Source organism: Monodelphis domestica, chromosome 2 (assembly GCF_027887165.1).
Source record: "Monodelphis domestica isolate mMonDom1 chromosome 2, mMonDom1.pri, whole genome shotgun sequence".
In the NCBI taxonomy this organism is placed as follows: Eukaryota; Metazoa; Chordata; class Mammalia; order Didelphimorphia; family Didelphidae; genus Monodelphis; species Monodelphis domestica.
In genome coordinates this window covers 209,994,816-210,017,545 of record NC_077228.1, presented here as the reverse complement: position 1 = coordinate 210,017,545, position 22,730 = coordinate 209,994,816, and the positions used below count along the sequence as shown (strand labels likewise).

Sequence of the window (22,730 nt, the reverse complement as noted above, 5' to 3'; positions counted from 1 at the left end):
AAAGTTTTAAGTTGACTGTGAAAATAATTGTTGTTCTTTACAAAACAAAGTAGAATGTGACGGGTAACTCTAAATAACAGGCCAAACATTCTCTCTTCTAGCTAAAGCCTAAATTCTGCATTGCTAAAAGAATGCTATGTGCTGTGTGTTGGGATATATGAAAAGATAATATATGTGAAGGATTGAGGTGTGGTTGAGAGGAGCAAAGTGATCGTTGGAAGACAAAATGAAGCATTTCTTACCAGTATATCTAGCTAAATGTTAGTCTCCCCTAAGAATGTCTCATTGTTCCAAACCTAATCTCTCCCACACTGTCTTCCAATTTTCCCAGCAGTTTTTATCAAATAGTGGATTTTTGTCCCAAAAGCTGGAATCTCTGGGTTTATCATATACTGTCTTTCTGAGGTCACTTGCCCCAAGTCTATTCCACTGATCCTCCTTTCTGTCTCTTAGCCAGTACTGTAAACCTCAAAATTCCTTAGACTTATAAATGTTGGAAATTTCACCATTGGGATATTTCATACTTGGAAAATTTCTTACTGATAGTCTATTGGAATGGGAACCCCATTGGCATGGGAGGTTCCTTCTCTTCCCTTCTTAAGATTACTTTAGGACAGAAACCTTTTGCTGAACAATGGAAAGGACTTTGACCTATGCTTAAGCATAGAACAGGAATTTCTTTGAATCATGATTGATTTTAGAATTGATACAATGGAGATACTTGGAATAAATCTCCACCCTATTCAGTCCTAACAGGATTGAGTAAGGGCTGCAGCCTAGATCAAAGATTTAATCATTTGAAAATATGACCTTCAACAGACATGTGCAAAAGCCAGAAACCTCTGGGCGGTCCTGGGTTAAGCTAGAGCCTCCATTGGCACAGGGAAGTTGATGAACAGTGATTGGTAGAGGGGAGAACTGAGAGGAGGAACTTGGATGGTTTCCTGAAAGATAGGAGGGTCTGGAGACTTGAGGGGGGTTGAGGAGTTTGGTAGGGAGTGATTGCGGTGGACTCGGAGAAGCTTGCGCTGAAGGAAGCTGAAGGTGGGGGCCTCTGAGACTGTTTCTGCATTTTGGTCACGTGAGTGATAGGGACTGATCTCTTTTCTTTGCCCCAGCTATCTAAGGGCTTGGGCCTTTTGGCCCAGCCTAAAAAGAAGGAGTATTTAAGCCCTATTCCCTTCTCTCCCTTTTTCTCTCTCTCTATCTCTAATTCCTTTCTTCCTCCTGTTTGTAATTAAACTCCAAAAAAGGCTGACAGCTGACTTGAGTTTTTCATTTAGGAATTACATAGCTGAATTCCTTGGCGACCTTAAATTAATATATATCAGTCTTTTAAAGTGATTCCCTTGTCACAGTACCAAATTGTTTTGATGACTGCTGCTTTGTAATATAATTTGAGATCTGGGACTGCAAGGTCCCCTTCCTTTGTATTTTTTTTTCATTATTTCCCTGGATATCCTTGATCCTTTGTTCTTCCAAATGAACTTTGTTATGGTTTTTTCTAAATCAGTAAAGAAAATTTTTTGGAAATTCAATGGGTGTGGCACTAAATAGATTAATAAGTTTGGGTAGGATGTTCATTTTTATTACATTGGCTCGTCCTACCCATGAGCAGTTAATGTTTCTCCAATTGCTCAAGTCTAGTTTTAGTTGTGTGGAGAGTGTTTTGTAGTTGTGTTCATATAGTTCCTGTGTTTGTCTCGGGAGATAGATTCCTAGGTGTTTTATTTTGTCTAAGGTGATTTTGAATGGCATTTCTCTTTCTAGTTTTTGCTGCTGAGCTGTGTTGGAAATACATAGAAATTCTGATGACTTATGTGGGTTTATTTTGTATCCTGCAACTTTGCTAAAGTTGATTATTTCAATTAGCTTTTTGGTTGAATCTCTAGGATTCTTTAAGCAGACCATCATGTCATCCGCAAAGAGCAATAACTTGGTCTCCCCCTTGCCTATTTTGATGCCTTTAATTCCTTTATCTTCTCTAATTGCTACTGCTAGTGTTTCTAGTACAATGTCAAATAATAGAGGTGATAATGGGCATCCTTGTTTCACTCCTGATCTTATTGGGAATGCATCTAGTTTATCCCCATTGCAGATGATATTAGTTGATGGTTTTAGATATATACTGTTTATTATTTTTAGGAACGACCCTTCTATTCCTATGCTTTCTAGTGTTTTTAATAGGAATGGGTGTTGTTTTTTATCAAAGGCTTTTTCTGCATCTGTTGAAATAATCATGTGATTTTTGTTGGTTTGCTTGTTGATATGGTCAATTATGTGGATGGTTTTCCTAATATTGAACCAGCCCTGCAACCCTGGTATAAATCCTACTTGATCATGGTGGATGACCCTTCTGATCACTTGCTGGAGTCTTTTTGCTAGTATCCTATTTAAGATTTTTGCATCTATATTCATTAGGGGTATTGGTCTATAGTTTTCTTTCTCTGTTTTTGACCTGCCTGGTTTTGGAATCAGTACCATGTTTGTGTCGTAAAAGGAGTTTGGTAGAACTCCCTCTTTGCTTATGTTAAATAGTTTGTATAATATTGGGATTAACTGTTCTTTGAATGTTTGATAGAATTCACTTGTGAATCCATCTGGCCCTGGGGATTTTTTCTAAGGGAGTTCTTTGATGGCCTGTTGGATTTCATTATTCCAAGGCTAGTTCTTTATCAGCTATGGCACATGTATACCTTATGTTTACTGATATAAATTTGAATTTACCAAAAAGGATAGAGTCTTAGAAATCTTTTGTGTTTATATATTATACCTAGTGAAACTTAATTTATATTATTGACTAGCTTCTACAAATTAAATCTAAAAATGTAGATCCCTTTCAAAGCTTCAAAAAATATAGATATGGTAGAAGTTTCCTAGTCACTCACCTTCCACACTCCCCTATTTTAAAAAAAAATTTTTTTTTTAAAGAATGTCTCATTGTTATGGCACCTGGTGTCCTTAGAAGGAGAATATTGAGATTGAAGTAGATGAAAAAGGAAACGGCCACGAAGATAAATTGCTGGAAGAAGCAAAAGCTAAGATACTGAGAATCCTACTGCTTAAGACATATGATCAAACTTGATTTACTATCAGTTATCTTTTAAAGTATTAGGCAACAAAATTAAGTTTCTAAGTGGCACACAGAATTTATATTACTGTCTTAAAATACCTTTCCCTGCGCTGCTTTTTTAAAAATTCCTTTCAGTAATAAATGCTTTACATCAAGACTCATCCTCATCCAGTGTGCATCAGAGAATGGGTTGTCACACTTTGCTCTCCTTATCTGGCTTCTTCCCTACCTCTTCAATATCACACTTCTCAAAAGCAAGTCTGTAATTGCTTTCCTACTTCCTCATCATTTGTTCACTACTTCTTAGTCCTTTCTATACAATATAGCTTCTGCTCTCTTTTTGGTATTGAAACTAACTCATTAGGTAATTCTATTCAATCACTGCTTCCTTTAATAGCAATGATAGCAAGGAGGCCTGTATGGCTATACCATACAACAATGATAGCAAATCTTTTAAAGACTGAGTGCTGTGCCTGTTGTGCCCTCCACCTCCCTAAAGACTTAGTGACATGGGAGAAAGGAAGCACTGCCATTGGGCTGCTGGGCAGAGGCCAGTAATAAGAGAGGGGTGTGTGTGTGTGTGTGTGTGTGTGTGTGTGTGTGTGTGTGTGTGTGTGTGTGTATAGAGGGAGAGGAGAGTGGCCTGAGCACTCTGTTCACCTCCACCTTTGTGCCATGCTGTGAGCTATGCTCCCCTCAAACCTAGCTTCTTGGGGGCAGCTGGGTAGCTCAGTGGATTGAGAGCCAGGCCTAGAGACAAGGTCCTAGGTTCAAATGTGACCTCCAACACATCCCAGCTGTGTGACCCTGGGCAAGTCACTTTATCCCCATTGCCTAGCCCTTATCATTCTTCTGCCTTGGAACCAATATACAGTATTGATTCTAAGACGGAAGGTAAGGGTTTATTAAAAAGAAACCCAAAAAACTCAGCTCCTCTCTAACCCCACCATGGGAATCACCTTCACCACAGACCTGACAGACTGCCTACTGTGCCTCACCCTCATGCAGCATGTGAGCCCCTCCCCCAGGACCTTACCCCACACAGGGGAGGGGGGAAACTCTCCCATTGGCTACTGGACTGAGGGATATAGAAAGTGAGGAATGTCCTCAGCATGTGTAGAGGGGGGGAGGGGAGTAAGTGCTCCCATTGGGCTGCTGAGCAGAGGGTGGGTGATGTGAAAAAATGTCATCAAGCATGGTGGGAGGAAAGGAGCAGCTCTCCCCAAGCCCTTCTGCCTTCCTAATAATGAACTCTGAAGGGTGGGGGGAAGGCTCTGTGTATGCCCACAGAGAGCACTTTGCCATCTTTGGCACCCATGCCATAGGTTCACCATCACTGCCTTGGAAGGTCTTTAGGTGAGTAATGTACAGAGAAAGTTAAGTTAGATTGGGCAAGCTTATAATGTGCCAAGCAAAGGAGTTTATTCATAATAACTAATTTCATGCTGGCTGTAAATTTAAGCATTCATTAAACACTTATTAAAATAGTAGAATCACTTAGCAAAATAGGATAACTCCAGTTAACGTTCCATCCTCACATTTTATATATTAAAGATCTCCCAAGGCCTCTAGAAGTGAAATGACCTTCTCAAGGTCATGTATGTTACATCAGAGCCAAGGTCAGGGCCTATTTTTACTTCGCTTCTAGTTTAGTCCTCTTTCTGCTATACCACATTTAAACAAATTACATTATAGGAAATATTGGTTAAACCTTATGGTACCTTTTAAATAAACTGCAGCGTTTACAAAGTCAGGTTAATTCTGGAAGTAAATTTATTGTATTTTTTTAAATTTGTTTCACAGTTACAATGAGAATTCTCTACTTGCTTTGTGTGTGCCTTTTGATGCTGGGGGATTTCTTGGAAGCCAAGTTTGATGATTTTGAGGATGGAGATGACATGGTAGAATATGATGATAATGATTTTGCTGAGTTTGAGGATGCGATGGAAGATGTTGTCACAGAGCCCCCTCAGCGAGTGATCACAACCGAGGAAGATGAAGAGGAAGCCACTGTAGAGCTGGAAGGGCCAGATGACAACCCAGAAGACTTTGAAGATACAGATCCTCAGGTGAGCTTCTGTTCTGAGACCTAAGACCTAAGATCAACTATGTCTGGAAATCAGTAGCTGAGCATATAAACAAAAAACTTTGAGAAGTTAATTATCTGCAACTCTCCTTTTTTTTTGATCAGTAGGTGGAGCCCTTTTCCCTGAAATTGGATTTATTACTATGGCAACATTTTTGTCTTAAAAATTCATCTTGTAATGAAACATAAATCTCCTTCTCCTTAATCCACATTTAAATCCATAGAAAAAGAAAAGTGAATGACATTTGGGAGAAGACTTGGTCAACTTAAATTCTTAATACAAAAGTATAGGAGATAACTGTACTTTTAAAAAAAACATCGAGTATTTTTCTTTTCTCTTTTTGCTTCTTTATATACTCTATATTTTTCTCTACAAAAATCATTACAAATAATGTTTTTCCCTTTCTTAGGAGGGAGATACTGAGAATGAACCATATGATGATGAGGAATTTGAAGGCTTTGAAGAGAAACCAGACATGTCTTCTAGTAAAAGCAAAGACCCTATAACAATTGTTGATGTAAGTATAAAGGTCTCTGAATGCCAGACTGACCCACACACAGAATGATATTTTGTTATCATTAGCTTCAAGTTAATCACACTTAACTGGTATTGAGATATTAGTGAAAGCTAGGAAAGCATTTGAAATAAATTGTTTATAGCTTTCACTTACTGGAGAGATTCCCTTTCTTTCCTACCCCATTTCTGTACTGTTATTACCAAGACAAAGCAGAGAGAAAGGCGTAAGATGTAGACAAAAATTCCCTTCTAAGGTTACTAAGTCAAATAAATTTTTCAACCCATTTTTTGTCACTATGCTTTCTTGAGGTTTCTCTAGCAAGATTAATATAAACCATTATAATGATTGTATTTTCTCAACGTCCTATGACCATCTTCACTGAAATTAATTTTGTTTCAGTAAAGCAGCCATTACTATTTTACTTGATATTTATATCTTCTGGATTCTTTTTTATGCTGTAAGAAGTTACTCTCCATCAACTTTATTATTAACTACAATAACCCTGCTTTTACCAGGTCCCTGCACACCTTCAAAATAGCTGGGAAAGTTACTATATGGAGATTTTGATGGTGACTGGACTGCTTGCCTACATCATGAATTATATTATTGGAAAGAATAAAAACAATCGCCTGGCCCAGGCTTGGTTCAACACCCACAGAGAGCTTCTGGAAAGCAACTTCACCCTTGTTGGTGAGTAAGGCTTGTTGAGCTAATGACCTAAGAATGAGAATTTTCTGCCCCAAAACAATATAGGCAACTGCTTCAGTTAGAGGGTTCAAGATGTGCCAATGAGAAGGTAAGGTACTAAAGGACTGCCTATGGTGCAATACATTTGTGAGGTAGGAAATAATGACACAATTTTGTAGGCTTAGACTTGTTTCACCTTCAGGACTGTGAGCTCTTTGTAGAAAGTAATTGTTTGTTTTAATTTTATAATAAACATATGTATGCCCTTGGTCCTTTAGGTGCTTAGAATAATACTCAAATGATTAATATCATTCCCTTTTTAAGGGTTCCTTCTCTTCTGCCCCAAAACACACCCAAGTTTCCCCCATTCTTAAAAAAAAAACAAAAACTCTGGTGAGACATAATTGTTCCCTCAAGCTATTATCTCCTCCCCTGTAGAGCTCCAGAAAAAAAGCTGTGTATGTTTATTAAAATCTGTTCCCTTACCACTCACCGAATTTTCAACTCCATGTAGTCTGACTTCCAATCTCATTGATTAATTGAAGCTGTCCTTTCCAAGTTAAAAATGCTTAAAAAATAAATAAATAAACCCTTACTTCTCTCTTAATATCGATACAGATATCAGTTCCAAGACAGAAAAGCAGTAAGAGCTAGACAATGGGGGCTAAGTTACTTGCTCAGAGTCACACAGCTTGGAATTTTCTAAGGTCAGATTTGAACCTAGGACGAATGCACTTCAGGTCTGGTACACTATTCATTGAGTCATCTAGCTGCCCCACAAATAATCTTTTAGTTACCAGTTTAGATGGCCTTTTTTTCAGTGTTCATCCTTCTTGACCTCTTTGCAGCTTCAGGCACTATTGGCGACCTTCTTCTGGATATTCTTTGCTCTCTTGGGTTTTTGTGACTCTTCTCCCTTGGTTATCCTCCTACCTCTCTGCCCCGTCTTCAGACTCTTTTGCTAGAGTTTCATCCAGATCACCCTCTATAACTGTGAGTGTCCCCGGTGACTCTGACTTGTCCCTCTTTTCTTTTTATACTCATGAGTTTAATTATTATCTCTATGCAGATGAATCTCAGATTGAGATATTAATCCAGTCAAATGCTTTTTGCTGAATTCCAATAACACATCACTGCATGTTGGATATTTCAAACTGAAGCCCAGGAGGCACCTCATACTCAGAATATTCAAAATAGAGCTCATTTCTCCCCCAGTCTTACCCTTTTTCTGAATTTCAGTCAGTCAGTTATTAAATATTCCTTGATCCCAGGCTATGTATTAGGAATTGGGAATACAAATGCAAAGAAAAAGAAAAAATCCCTGCTTTGAAGGAGTTTACATTCTATTGGAGGAAACTCTTTGTGTGTATTTAAGCTTAAAATCTGCTCTAAAACTTTTAGGACATCTTGTGTGTGTGTGAGAGAGAGAGAGAGAGGGAGAGAGAGGGAGAGAGGGAGGGAGGGAGAGAGATACTGTTTGAATGTTGTAGTACTTTCCAGACTTTATATAGTCATACTCAAATATGTGCAAAATAATTAATGCTTAGTATCAATTCCAAGGCAAAAGGAGCAGTGAGAGCTAGACAATTGGGGTTAAGTGACTTGCCCAGGATGACATAGTGAAGAAGTATCTGAGGTCAGATTTGAACCCAGGTCCTCTTGACTTCAGGCTTGGTGTTCTATCCACTTTGGCCCTTATTTATAGCTCTTAACTTTTTCTCAAATACATTTAGTTAGCTGTATCTTTCTGGATTTGAGTATGAATTTGAGGATCTTGCATTGATTTATTTAGAGCACTTAGTTTTTCAAAACTATCCATCAAATATTCAAGCTTTTGGGGGGAATTTTTTTGTTAATATCTTGTTTTTACATCATCACCTTCCTTTTCAAATAAATCCTTCCTCCATCTCTTAACCAGAGATCCATTGCCTAGAGCACATAATTTTTTTCCTTTTTTTTTTAATTAATAACTAGTTCAGCAAAACTAGCCAACAAATCGACCAGGTCTGATAGTATATGCAGTGTTCCACACTGACAGTTCTTCATTTCTTTGATGAAGAAAAAGAAGTGGCCCCAAGGAATGGAGCCAGGCTTGATCATTATGATTACATAGCAACCATATGAAAAAATGTTCCACATCAAACAAAAATGCAAATCAAAACAACTCAGATTTTACATTATGTCCAACAGATTGGCAGTGGCAAAAAGTAGGGTTGTTAGTGTTGGAAGGATTAGAGTACACTAGAACATGCTGTAGGTGGAGTTATGAATTGGTCCAGCTATTTTGGAAAGCAACTTGGAATTATGTGCAAAAGTGACTAAAATTTCCATACCTTGAGACCCAGAGTTTTCTCTATGAGGCACATACTCCAAAGAGGTCAGTGATAAAAGCTCCATATGCTCCATAATATTTGTAGTTAATGAAGAACTGAAAAACAAAGTAGATTCCCATTAATTAGAGAACATTAAACAACTTCTGGTACGTGTGGACTGTGCTGTAAGAGACATTAAATGTAATGAATATAGAAAAGCATAAAATGACTTACAAACTAAAGCAATAAGTAAGCAAAAAACCCCAAAACCCTAATAGATGAAAATTATGACAATTTAAATGGAAAGAACATCAAAACAATTGAAACTAAATCCTGTGAAATTTTATTAACCAAGGTTGGCTTCAAAGAAGAGAAGTGAGAAAGAATTTCTCTCCTCCTTTGCAGAGATGGGGGCCTGTAGCAGTGGAACACAGAAGATACTGTGATACTTGATTTTTGGGTTGGTTAGTTTTGCTGAACTGTTTTTCCTTTTTTCCTTTTTGTTTTATAAGGAATGGCTCTCTGGGTAGGGGAGTAGGAATAATTCTATTAGAAACAAGATGTGTAAAAACAAAAGTATATTTTTTCAAAAGAAAGTGAAGGTGTTTATGATGAACAATATAGTGTGTTGGTTGCTTTTTTCCCCCTTTTTTATGAAGTGTGTTATGTTGGGATGGGAGATATATTGTAAAATGTAGGTAATGTAAAAACTATATCAATAGAAATATTTTAAAATTATTTTTTTCAAGTATACAGAAGAGAACAAAAAAGCAGATGGAAAACTTTTTTAGTATTCTATTAGGTGTAATATATTATTTGAGAATGAAAAAACTATTAACATGTTTGCAATTTCTTATGCAAACCTCTCATTCTTTTTTTTTTTAATGAACTGTGTTTCTTAAAAATAAAATTTCAAAAAAGCAAGTAGTCATATTACAGTTTGGTTGATTGTTTTAATCCTAATCCTTGGTGGTAGAGTAATTAACCCTAAAATTTTTGTTTAATGAATAACATTAAGCAAATTTTACTTTTCTTAGGGGATGATGGAACCAGCAAGGAAGCTACAAGCACAGGGAAGTTAAACCAGGAAAATGAACACATCTATAACCTCTGGTGTTCAGGTCGAGTGTGCTGTGAGGGCATGCTTATACAGCTAAAGGTCAGTAGGAAAACTTTTGAACTATAGAAATCCTTGGTCTCCTCTTCATTTTTCCCCTATATAATTCTCCATGGTATGGTACTTGCTATTCATATGTAACCTAGAATGTGAGGTCAAGATATTATCTACTGTTTACTTGAAAGAAATGATTTTGTAGAGAGCGTTTAATAAACTTTTGAGTACTAAAGTGCCAACAATTCTAAAGGTTTCCAACCTGAAGTATTATGCTTGTTTTTTTCAGTTTCTCAAGAGACAAGATCTCCTAAATGTCCTGGCTCGAATGATGAGGCCAACCTGTGATCAAGTGGTATGCCTTCCTATTAATTTTCTGTGTACAATCTCAGTTTTCAGATAGATCACCTTCCTAAATTGGCTGTCCCTCCTGAGCAAGGAAACCCTAGTTTTCTCCTGAACTATTTTTCTGTTTCTCAAATTAGCTGATCAAAATCAAATAGATCTGGGAATATTATATTTTTTTATTTATGTAATTTTATGTTGAGACCTTAACATCAATTGGATTTTTCTCCTTAAGTATATTTTTTCTTCTTACCAGCAAATTATGATTTCCTTTCAATTAAAAGTATGACATTTCCTTAGGCAACTTGTCATTCATTTGTTAAATATTTATTGTTCACTCAAGGTAATTACTTTATTCAGGGCACTATGTTTGATCCAGATTGTAAAAAATACACTTCTCAGTATCTAGGAGCTTACAATTTAGTAGAAAATGTAACATAAACACAAATGTCAGAAATTCATTGCATCATGTGACAAATTACTTATGATTGTTATAAATTAAGTATCTTGGAAATAATTATTGAATTGAGACTCATTTTCAGTTTAAAGTCTCTACTTCTCAGCATGAAAAATGGTGAGATGTAATGACTAAAATGACCAGTCTTAGAGGTCAGAAATTGCATGTGACATAGGTTATAAGTAAATTACTGAACCTTTAGTGCCCCTGGAGAACTCTTTATGAGTTGATTCTTGTTAGAGATAGTTTATTGATCTGCATGAACAGAAGGAGTTTCACACCAGGAATTCCTACAATGATAAAATCACCCATCTGGACATTACCTTCTCTTTACCTTGCCTCCTCCATTTGAATTCATTACATACTTTTCTCTTTTTTTCCCCTTGTAAATGACCCAATTCAAATGCATTTTTTGATCACTTTTATGTAAAGAATCAAGTTATTTAAATTTTCAATAGAGATTTTAAAATTCCATATTTATCTCTATTTTGCCCTCAAAAGTATATCAATGCAATGTTTAACAACCCAGTTAAGAAATCATGAGACCATAAACATCTATTCCTTGGATTTTACTAACTTTGTATATCTACTGTGACATCTATTTTCAGCAAATAAAAGTAACAATGAATGATGAAGATATGGATACATATGTTTTTGCTGTTGGCACACGAAGAGCCTTGGTGCGATTACAGAAGGAGATGCAAGACCTGGTATGTGTATTTTGACTTAAATTTAACCCCCCTCCTCGCCCCCAATTAAATCTTTTTTTTTTTAATCCATGTTCAATTTTACATTTCTTTCTAAATTGACTATATTACTAAAACTAAAATTTAAATCCATTAGAAATAAGTTAGTGAATGGAATAAAAAGTGAATGGGGGAAAAAACCCTTCACTATCACTGTATTATATCTGTGATATGGTTGGCGTACTTTAGAATAGATAAAGGGAGATAGGACAGTTTTAAAGATGATAGGAAGGGGGAAAAAACTTCCTAGCTTTTCTGCTGGTATAGATAGTATAGTTTCAAAATTAATATTAAAAATACTGTCATTAGGCAATTGCTTTTTTTTTTCTTGATATTAAATTCCTACATCTCTCCCTGTTTTCAACAGTGTGAATTTTGTAGTGACAAGCCCAAGTCTGGAACAAAGTATGGACTTCCAGACTCCTTGGCCATCTTGTCAGAAATGGGAGAAGTCACAGAGGGAATGATGGATACAAAGGTAAGAGCAGTAAAAGAAATGTCCCTGTAGGACTTTGCATTTACAGAGTACATACCCTTATTGAATAAATTTTCTAAATTTTTGTAGATAATGTCTATTTTTTCCACACATAGAAGATGTTAAAATGAAAGCACAGAAAGGCATTTCTTTTAGGGAGTAGATCAGATAATGTTTAATTTTGTTAAGAAGTTTTCTTCTCCATTTAAACAGCAAAGTTTGCTTAGGATTTTAAGTCACTGAAAGTATATTCTCCCGATTTTTTTTATTTAAGAAAAAAGAAAATTCAATACCACCTTTATTATTCCCAACATAAATCACCTTGGTGATGGGTCAGACATAGTCCCAGAAGTTTGGTTGATGAAGAAGGAAGGAATTTCATCAAGGCCAGGATTGGCCATTGATATGGGTAGTGTCCATTCAGGATGTTGAGATAGAACATAAAAACAGAAGGAAAATTAGAAATGGTGATTGAATTTATCATAGAGATCTCTGAATACCAAGATAAGCTTTATTTTATTCAACAGGCAATTAGGAGTCAGTGAAAGATGTCAAGAAGATGAAAAAAATGAGCTCAGAGCTGTGTATTAGGGAGCTGCTTATGTAACAGTGAGACATGGAGGATGGACTAGAGAAATTAGGAAGGTTAGGGTGAGAGCTCTTGGTAACAGTGAGATTAGAAAAGAGGAACAGGATGTGAGAGACAGTTTCAAGGTAGGGTGAGGTGGCATTGGCAGTGAATGCAAGTGGAGTGAGACAAGTACAAGAGGTGATAGGGGTTTCATCAATGGAAATAGTGAAGGAGCAAAGATGCAGGTTTGTGGGGGGAGGATGATTAGTCAAAATTTATATACTTGGGGGTAGAATAAGTTTAGGTTGATCTATTACGGTTCCCATTAAAATTATTTGTAGTTTCTGTTTCCATACTTTGACTTTATAGCATACTTAGATAATTATCGATCTGTTTTCTCTTTCCATTTGAGAAGAAACTTAGGAATGATTTAGCCTCTGTGCTAAAGCAACCTTTTCTCATAGACTTGTAATCGGGGATCCTCTTGATAAAATTTTAACTTCTGAAAGCAAAGTCTTTGTCTTGGGATTACATTTTACAGGAATATAGGGTTTAAAATTATATAATTATGTACTCGGAAAAAATTCAGGTGCAAATCCTCCAGTTTGAAACAAATTAGAACTAAGTATACTTTTTTTTTTGTTTTGTTCAGATGGTACACTTTCTCACACACTACGCTGACAAGATTGAATCAGTCCATTTTTCAGACCAGTTCTCCGGGCCAAAAGTTGTACAAGAGTATGTATAAGAGATGAAGTTCCCAAGCAAATCTGCTTGACTAGATGTTTTTTTGAAAATCAACAAGGTGCTACCTGCAAATTTCCCTTGCAAAATGAGTGAGGGAAACTGGTGGCAGGCCACTGAACTTTAAATTCATGCTGAGAGGTGTTTGGCTACTCATGTGAAGCAAATGAACCTACCTACCTTTGTTTTGCCTATATCTCTATGTCATTCATTTACTCATATGGCGTGGTTAAGTGTAATTCTGGCAAAAAGACTGCTGCTAAGAAAATGAGTTACCAATCTTTTTCCTTTTGTGTTTCTATTTTCACATCATGATTTCCAACTATGCTTTCTTTTAATAAGCATTTATTAAGCACCTAGGATGTCCACACATTGTTTGATTTATTACAAACCTGCATGCTCTAAGATTTATATAGCTGCTTCTGGCTTCCTTTATAGTAGGTAATTATATACTTTCTGATGAAAAATGTTTTCTAAAAGCAACAGCAAAGCCTGTAGGACTTTCAGTAGAAATTATACTGATGTAGACCAGAAAAATTTAAGATTAGCTTTGGGGCTTGAATTTGTCCTTTAAATTCACAGCTCTGCTCAAAATAAAAATGTTATACTTTGGGGGCAGCTGGGTAGCTCAGTGGATCGAGAGCCAGGTTCTAGGTTCAAATCTGGCCCCAAACACTTCCTAGCTGTGTGACCTTGGGCACTTAATCCCCATTGCCTAGCTCTTATCACTCTTCTGCCTTGGAACCAAACATTATTGATTCCAAGAGGGAAGGAGGGTTTAAAAAAAAGTTTTTGTACTTAAATATCTGTTGGGGCACCATTATCCTACTAACTTCTGACTTACTTTTTCTTTAAAAGTAGGCTTTTCTTCTGTGTACTCTAGAATTGCTATAGTTAAGAGATTGGCCTGAATTTCAGTTTACTATAAAATTAGATAATTATTGGTCTATTATATTTTCTCTTTCCATTTGAAGAGAAACTTAAGAATGATTTAGCCTAATGACTACAAAAGTGGCAAACTTTTCTCATAGACTTGTAATCAGTGATCCCCTGTCAACATTGGGACTATAAAGTTATCACTTAATTTCTAGGTTCTAATTCCTAGGGGATATTTATCTGGGCCTCTTTGGCTCTCTTTTTTGATAACTAGAGTAAAAGGCAAAGGAAGAGGAAGTAATTTTCTTAGGATGGATAAAGCAAGTCCAAGGCAATTCCAGGATTAATGTCTGCCATACAGTTTATTATATGTTGCTTTGCCCTTAAGTCTGAGCCTGACCCAGGATACTAGCAGGTGAAAAACAAAAGATTCAAAAACCCTATTTAAAATATGGCTTACAGTTAATTCTAGCTCCTAAGAGATTACATCATTACATCCAAGTTTTTTAAAAATTTGTTGTGTGCTCGCTCTCGCGCTCTCTCTCTCTCTCTCTCTCTCTCTCTCTCTCTCTCTCTCTCTCTCTCTCTCTCTCTCTCTCTCCCCCTTTCCCTCCCCTTTCCCCTCCCTCCCTCCCTCTCTCTCTCTCTCCCTCTTTCTCTCCCACCCACCCCCTCCAATGTCAGGGGTAGAGAAGTGAGGTAAGGAATTATGAAATTTTGTAAGAAATTATGAAAACTATGAAATTATGTAAGCAGCAATCAATTCATGAACTTCCTTTATTGTTTAATTAGTTTAGACTTTTTAAATGAATATTTTTAAACAAAGCTATGGTGACTGATATCTTTATCCCATCTGTTTTCAAATATATGTTCATCTCTTTGTGGTGACCAGCACAGAACTTGAGCATGTTTTCCATGAATTGAGAATGTCTTTTACTTTCTTTCCAACCAACCTTTTCTCTTTTCTTACAACAGGGAAGGTCAGCCTTTAAAGCTGCCTGACACTAAGAGGACATTATTGTTTACATTTAATGGTAAGAATTGTAGCATTTATTCATACCTTTTTTTTTTTAACTCTTACTTGCTGACTTAGTAACAACTCTAAAACAGAAAGACAAGAGCTAGACATTTGAGGTTAAATTACTTACCCAGGGTCTAGGAGGTGTCTGAGGCCATATTTGAACCACGGTCCTCCTGACTCCAGACCTAGCACTCTATCCATTGTGCCACCTAGCTGCCCCTATCTATTTATATTTTTTATCTGCTGATCTGTGAAATAGTTTCCTTAAAGGAGGAAGTGTTGTGCTCTCTTTTAGATGAGAGAGTTAAAGCAACACTACCTAGCATTACCTAGATATTAATCAAGAAAAGAATATTTGTTCTTTCCTATATCTTAGTGTCTGTCCCTTTTATCCCTTTTAAAGGGAAGGAGTAGGTGGGTCTGAACCACAAAAAATGTGGAAAGCATTTCCTTTAATTATGTAAAAGGAAAGAAACTTAGAATCATTAACTAATAGGAAATGGGTTTGTTTTCTAGTACCTGGATTAGGTAACACTTCCCCAAAGGATATGGAGGCTTTGCTGCCGCTAATGAATATGGTGATTTATTCTATCGATAAAGCCAAAAAGTTCCGACTTAATAGAGAAGTAAGTGCCACTTATTCCTTTGCTTGCTTGCTTGCTTGCTTGCTTCCTTTTTTTTTAAACCCTTACCTCCTGTCTTAGAGTCAATACTGTATATTGGTTCTGAGGCAGAAGAGAAGAAAGGGCCAGGCTATCTGAGGCCAGACTTGAACCTAGGACCTCCTATCTCTAGACCTGGTTCTCAATCCACTGAGCCACCTAGCTGCCCCCACACCTCAAAAGGGTACATGTTTCTTAGCCATCATTTGTGTCCAATTCAATGAATAGAGTGATAGAGAGCCAGACGGCTTGAGCCATAAATGGCATGGGAGCTCTTTTCTAAACAAGCTAAATGGTATTTTTGTTTCTAAGCTATGGACTATTGGTTGCAATGTTTCTTTGTCTTTGGGAAAGGGCAGACAAAAAGCTGATAAGAATCGGGCTCGAGTTGAAGAGAATTTCCTGAAGCTGACTCACGTGCAGAGGCAGGAAGCTGCACAGTCTCGCCGGGAAGAGAAAAAAAGGGCTGAAAAGGAGCGGATCATGAATGAAGAAGATCCTGAGAAACAACGAAGGCTAGAGGTGACAATGACTTTTTCTGTCACTGAAGTGACAAATCATTGGGGTTGTGCCCTGGAGGAGGGAATGGGGACACTTTGTGCTTCCCCTCCCCTCTTAATCTAAGGTTGTTTTTTTTCTGTACCACTTGAGAAGTACAGAAAATTGTCTTCTAGAGACATTTTCTCCATTCCATTTCCTCCTGGGGGAAAAAAAGTGCTAGATTTGAGATCATATCTGAACCTAAATCATAAAAATAGCCACTAAAAATAAAAAAAAGCAAAGTGTAAAAATTTTAAAATCAATTTAAAATCATCAAAAAACAAGATATTCCAATATATACATGCAGAGAACAAAAAGAAGATTGTATATGAAACTGAATTTCTGTTATAATTTTTTAATGCATATTAGGTATTAACAAAACTGCCCTGTTTGTGTCCCCTTCTGAACATTTTAGTTTTCTCAGTTTTATGTTTTAGTGATGTTCTTTTCTTCTCTCTAAGTTCCTATAAACTTATCCAAATCCCATAAAAGATCATTCAGTAAGCCCTATTATGTATATATTGGGCAGTATGGAATACAAAGACAAAAGTAAAACTAATGCCTACACTCAAGGGGTTTATATTATAATGGGAGAGATAACATGTAGATCTGTAAGTGCATGCAGGATCTATAGAAAATATTCTCTTATTTGTATAAGATAGTATTGGGAAAGTACTGGTCATTACTTAGAGCATCAGAAAGGCTTCATTTAGAAGGTGGTATTTGAATGAAGATTTGAAGGAAACCAAAGATTCCAAGAGGTGGAGGTAGGAGGAGCTGCATTCTAGGCACAGGATAGCCAGCACAAAGGCATAAGGACAAGAAGTGTAACATCCTCGTGTGTACAGGAGCCAGTATACTGGACCTCAGACTTCACAGAGGGGAAGCAATGTGTGGGGAGACTGAAAAGTCATGATAACACTAGGTTGTGAAGAGCTAGATAGAGGAGTTTATATCTGATTCTGAGGTTAATAGGGAGATATTAGTGTTTAATGAGTTTTAGGGGGCAAGTTATGACTTGTATGGATCTATGAAGTATGAAAATTACTTGACAGCTAAGTAGTATTGGGGCAAGGGGAGAAATACAAGGCAAAAAGGCTAAATATAAGTTTATTGAAGTAGTCCAGGCAAAGGGTGAAGAGGGCTTGAACTGTGGCAATAGTTGTTTGAGTGGTGAGGAGGGAACATAGGTGAGTTACTGTGGAGATAGAATCAGAAAGATCTGACAACTGACTTGATATATAGGGTACATCAGAATGAGGAGCTGAGAATTACAAAAGATTTCAAACCTGGGTGATGACAAGAATGGTGGAGCCTCTGATTGCAGTAGGGATGTTTGGAAAGTGGGGGAGGCATGGAGAGAAAGGTAATAATTTTGTTTTGGATGCCCATTAGTATTGTCAAACAGAAGAAATCAATACATTGGCCACATCTGAAAAGGTATGTCTCATTAAAGTGGGCAAGTTTAGAGGTCTTTTGTTTACTTCTTTGTGAAGGGAACTCTCTCTCAGGATCCCACATTGGGTTCCTACCTGTGTCTCTGCACTACTAGAGCTACATCATGTCACCAAGCGTGATGGTGACCTAGGCACTTGATCCAGAAATGATTGGGAAATTGATCTGGGTGTTAAGGGAGGAAATAAAGGAGTGGGATCCAGGAAGTGGAAGTCTATTCTCTCAGGCATGGAAGGTGGCTAAGGGGTCCATTGGGAGACCACCCACATGGCAGAATAAAATTAGGCTTCTCTCTGTCTGTCTTCTATCTAAGTAAATATTAACAAACTTTATAGAAATTAAGGACCCAAGTTTAATTAAATTATTACACTTCTCTGCAACATTTGGTGCTGCTTTGACCAACCTGTTCTCCCGCATACTTCCTTTTCTCTAGTCTTTGGACAGTATCTTCTCTTGGTTCTCCAACCTGATTCACAGTTTTCTTTGCTGGATCTTTAGTAATTCATGCTCTTTTACGATACACTTTGTGTATACCCAAAGACTGTGTCCTGGATCCTCTTCTCTCACTTGGTGATCTGTTCTATTCCCAGGGGTTTTAATTATCTCTATGCAGAAGATGATTTGTAGCTAAACTGTGTCTGTGTCTCTCTTCCCTCTATTTCCCCTCCCAACCCCCAGTCACAAACTGCCTATTGGACATTCCAAATTAGATGTTCCATAGACCTTTCAAATCTAAGAAGTTTCCCTCAAAGCCTATCTCTCTTTTGAATTTGCTTTTACTGTCAGGGGTACCTTTATTCATCAATTTATCTAGGTTCTGAACATCTAGGTTTGCCCTTCTGTATTCCATATTAATTTTTTTTAACATGTCAATACAAATTTTAATCATCGTTTTCTAACATTTTCATTCCTTCCCAAGATGGCAGGTAATACATGTTGTACAATATATATTTCAATGTTTATCATAACACATTAAATGTAATAGTTACTTTAGAAAAACTCAAGGTTATGTAATACTGATTCAATGTCTCAAATACAGTCCTTTTTTTTGTTGTTGAAATGACAGGGACTAGACCTTTGGCTTTATTATTAAAGAGAACTCAGGGAGGAAGAACTTCCCTCTAATACAAGCCTTTGTCTTCTCTGCAGTCTATGGTCTTTAGAAGTTGCCTGGAGCACTGAGAGGTTAAATGTTTTGCCAGTGGTAGCACAGACCCAGAATGTGAGATGTCAATGGGCGGACTTAGACTCATGTCTTCCTGTCTCCACTGAGGCAAAAATCACAAACTGTGATAAAACCCCAGAGTGCAGTTTGAACGAGATAAAAATGTAATTGGAAGAAAAGTACAGCAACATTTTTTAAAATACTGCATAGATAATGTTAATTTGTGGTTTTCTAAGTAACTTTGCCATCAGCAGGGGTCTTGTTCTCTTTTATATGACTATACTCTACTGAGACAACCCATTCCCTCTCTTTGGGGGGGGGAAAAGTCCCCCAACCCACCCCTGATGGAAAAGTATTTTTACATATCTCTTTGCTTAATTAATCCAAGTTAGTGTTGATTCAACAACAGATTATAGATAGTTGTGCCTGAAATTTGATAGTTATGGCTAAAATGTTAATTCCTGGTGCATGGGAAATTTTTTGAACAGTAACATGGGTAATACACTTTTTTGGGTCAGGTTTGGATTAACTGCCTTTTGCTTAATTTTGGATCCTTTCTCAATAGGAAGCTGCCTTGAGACGTGAGCAAAAGAAGTTGGAGAAGAAACAACTGAAAATGAAACAAATCAAAGTGAAATCTATGTAAAGCTAAAGTTGCTGACTGATTCCACTTACAAGTTCTAATTTCACAGGGTACAAAAAAAGTCCATTTCTCATCTTTAGCTTCAAACACTCAACAAAACTGGGAAATCCTCATTGGCATCATCAGCACTATTTATTGGTTTAGAGTTTTACAAAATATGTATACAAGTTTGAAGGGCTCTGTTTTAACCAGTTTCTTCCAGGTAATCAAATTGTTTTAATTATTTTTAAAAGGAATGATAGCTCAAATCTCCTTTGATTTATTTTTTTAATTTTAAATTGTAACATGAATCACCAGTGCCACTCACATTTCAGTGCTTCTTGTTTTTAAGATATTTGACATCAATAAGCAAAATCTTTGTTACTTGTGGGCATTTGAAGTGACCAGAAAAGAACTCTAAAACCAGGATTTCCTAAATGACTATTGAAATTGCACAATAAACATTGCTTGGTGTCATTTTCTTTGTCTCCATTAAGCTTGTTAAGGAGTGTATTTAGAGCACTACAGATATGATCTTGAATTTTCAGGAACTCAGAATTAATGTACTTTAGTTTCTGATTTGTAAGTGAGAGATGCTGATGACAGTATTATGGAACATCATGCTATAAATTTACCATAGGTTTTTAGAATACTTGTATGATAAAAAAAATTCTTGGTAGATGAAATATCAGGGATAGGTAGCACAGGAGCAGTTTTCCTCCTTACCTGGTGCCATGAGCTCATCAAAAAGTGAATGCTGTATTTTAAATGATTGTGTGTATTTCTTTTTCTTGAGCAAGACATGATAAATGAACAGCTTCACCTCAGGCAGTTCAGTGGGCTCTCTAAAATTCTGTGAAGAAGTTAATTCTTAAAATGTTTTCTTTCTTGGTTGCTGCTGCCTGTTAAACTGTTTACTGAGAATCTTTTCTAAAAGGTGACTATGCACCTTTGATTTTTTTTCTGCTATCCACCCTTCTCCTACTTGAAGTCAGGCAGATCCTTTGGGTGGAGATGAGTATCTATCTAAACAATCAAGAGCTGTGGCTGCTTCCTAAGGAAGCAGCTTTAAGGAAGAGGCCTATCTGCACGAGCACTTTGCTTGGTCAGATCTCTGCATTTTATAAATGCTTCCTTCTAAGAAAGCATTTTTTAAAGTAACTACTTGTACTGGGTGTTTTGTGTTGGGATGGGGAAGAGTCGGGTTTTTTCTTGGGGGTGGGGGAGGGATTTTGTTGATGCTTTATGTGCAGATCTGTTCTAAGGCAATAATAATGAATTGCTGTGGAAACAGCATGTGCTGGAAAAGCCTTTGTTACTGCATGTAAACTTTTCACCTGAATTTTTATCTTGGAGAATGCCAAATCCTGTAATTTGGAGATGTGAATGTAATTTTTAACATTTCATAAAATTAAATTATTAAAGTAACATACTTAGATGGAATTTAACTATTTTAATGCTTTAATTTTAGAATTAGCATTGTTCCACAACTTTTAAAGATACTATAATAAGGAAAGTTAATATGCTATAATATCTTTTGATTAAACAAAAGCTTTCTTAAAGACAAACATTTGGGCTATGGCAGCTAATTTTTATAATATGAACATTCATATGAACTACCTATGAATATATTAAAATAATTGACCAAAACACTCAGTGCCTTTCTTATTTTACTAGTGTTATCCTTTTTCAAGACTCTGAAATTCAGGACTGTTTTCCTTATGTACAAGATCAGCATTTGAGGAAGCTCTTTAAAATGAGTGTCTTTTCTGTTTCACCCATGCTTTATCAAACCAAGTTAGTTCCCTGTGTCATCAGTGACTATGTTCAGGAATTTTACATGGGATGAATGACCTCTGATTTATACTAGTGATAGTAACTGATACTGATTAATGAGGTCCTGGGATCCACTGAAGTGTCAGTGAGAAATCCTAAGATATAGCTGGTTATGTGAGTCCTATATGAAACTTTCTGAGCAAGTCCTGAAAATTATGCCACCATTATTGCCATCTCTGAGAGAAGAGAATGTTGCCTATCATCCCAAAGAAGTAGATGGATTGAACCTTTCAGAACTTCTTTCTGGAGTCCAGAACTGGCCCTATTTTAGGAGGTGACTGCACTTTGCTTATATTTCTGCTACCTGCCCTTCTGCCCAGCTAATGCTGGGAAGAGCTCTGACCTTGTCTATAAAATTGGCATAGTTTCCTTCTTATTAGGAAGCCTGATGGGTGAGGATTCTCCTTCAATTATGTGTCATCTTTATAGAACTAAGTAGTTCCTTGCTTGGATAAATAGAAAGACATAGTCCTGTCCTTGTGGAACTTACAGTGTGGCATTGAACACATATCAAGAATTATAATAATGGTGGCTAGGACCAGAGACTAATCCATTGGTATTATTGTCTTAATAACCATAGAACAGATTTAGTATCTTTCAGAAATTATCTCAATGATTGTCATGTGACTTCATGCATTTTAAGAACTGAACCAGGGTTTAACATGCACTGTATCTTCTTGTCAATGGTCTTTGGAAATAAAGTTTTGTTAGTGTAGATTTTGCTCTCCCTGCTACTGATTTTCCAAGTTGGAGGCTGGTGTTGGGGTAAGAGACATTCTGTTCCTCATCAGGGAAACATATTGATGGATCTGAAGTTTTAAGAAGGTACCTGTGCCATAGAAGTGACTAGATTAATTTCTTTAGCTAGCTTTCAAATCACAATACTTCAGTTGTGAAGAATTACCTGGTAACAAGATACTTGGATGTTGTAGAACCCATGGGATCTTCATTCTGACTCAAAATGAATTTCATTTTAGGCAGAATTTTAAGAAGTACATGCTAATATTTTATCAATTACAAAATAGATCTGCAGTAGTGAGCGGTTTCTCGTTTTTGAACTATATTAAAATATAGGAATTTATTGAATGGTGTTTTATGTCAGCCCTGCTGAAGGTACACAAGTCTTCATTTCATAGGGTCTTTTTAGAAGAAAATAGAGATAAAGTAAGCACTGAACAAGACTAGAAGAGCCTGGACTAAAATCCAGTTTTTAGCCTCAAGAACAAACATTTGTAGTTCTAGTCCCAATTATGTTCCAGACCAGCTGTCAGGCTATGGGCTCATTTCTTAATTTTGTTTTACCTTCCTTCTTTATAAAATGGAGACAATACTTTGTCTACCTATCTTATAGACAGAAGCAGATGAAATAATGGATAGAAAAGTATTTTTAATAATAAAAAGTTTTCTACAGATGTGCTAAATGCATAA

The 22,730-nt window shown here is 36.6% G+C and overlaps 1 protein-coding gene across 4 annotated transcripts in view; it reads left to right on the top strand.

Moving 5' to 3' along the window:
- CCDC47 (coiled-coil domain containing 47) overlaps window positions 1-22,017 on the top strand; it is a 31,849-nt gene extending 9,832 nt beyond the window's left edge. For 3 of the 4 annotated variants that reach the window (XM_056817081.1, XM_056817080.1, XM_056817079.1), the window contains exons 2-12: window positions 4,877-5,142; window positions 5,570-5,677; window positions 6,193-6,367; window positions 9,714-9,835; window positions 10,077-10,142; window positions 11,198-11,299; window positions 11,703-11,813; window positions 13,034-13,119; window positions 14,977-15,035; window positions 15,539-15,648; window positions 16,039-22,017. In XM_056817081.1, the coding sequence (XP_056673059.1) occupies window positions 4,882-5,142; window positions 5,570-5,677; window positions 6,193-6,367; window positions 9,714-9,835; window positions 10,077-10,142; window positions 11,198-11,299; window positions 11,703-11,813; window positions 13,034-13,119; window positions 14,977-15,035; window positions 15,539-15,648; window positions 16,039-16,308 (1,470 nt within the window). In that variant the 5' untranslated portion in view covers window positions 4,877-4,881 and the 3' untranslated portion in view covers window positions 16,309-22,017. The remainder of the gene's footprint in view (window positions 1-4,876; window positions 5,143-5,569; window positions 5,678-6,192; window positions 6,368-9,713; window positions 9,836-10,076; window positions 10,143-11,197; window positions 11,300-11,702; window positions 11,814-13,033; window positions 13,120-14,976; window positions 15,036-15,538; window positions 15,649-16,038) is intronic. The other variant, XM_001376843.5, reaches the window with a different exon arrangement.
- The last annotated feature ends 713 nt before the right edge of the window (window positions 22,018-22,730 follow it).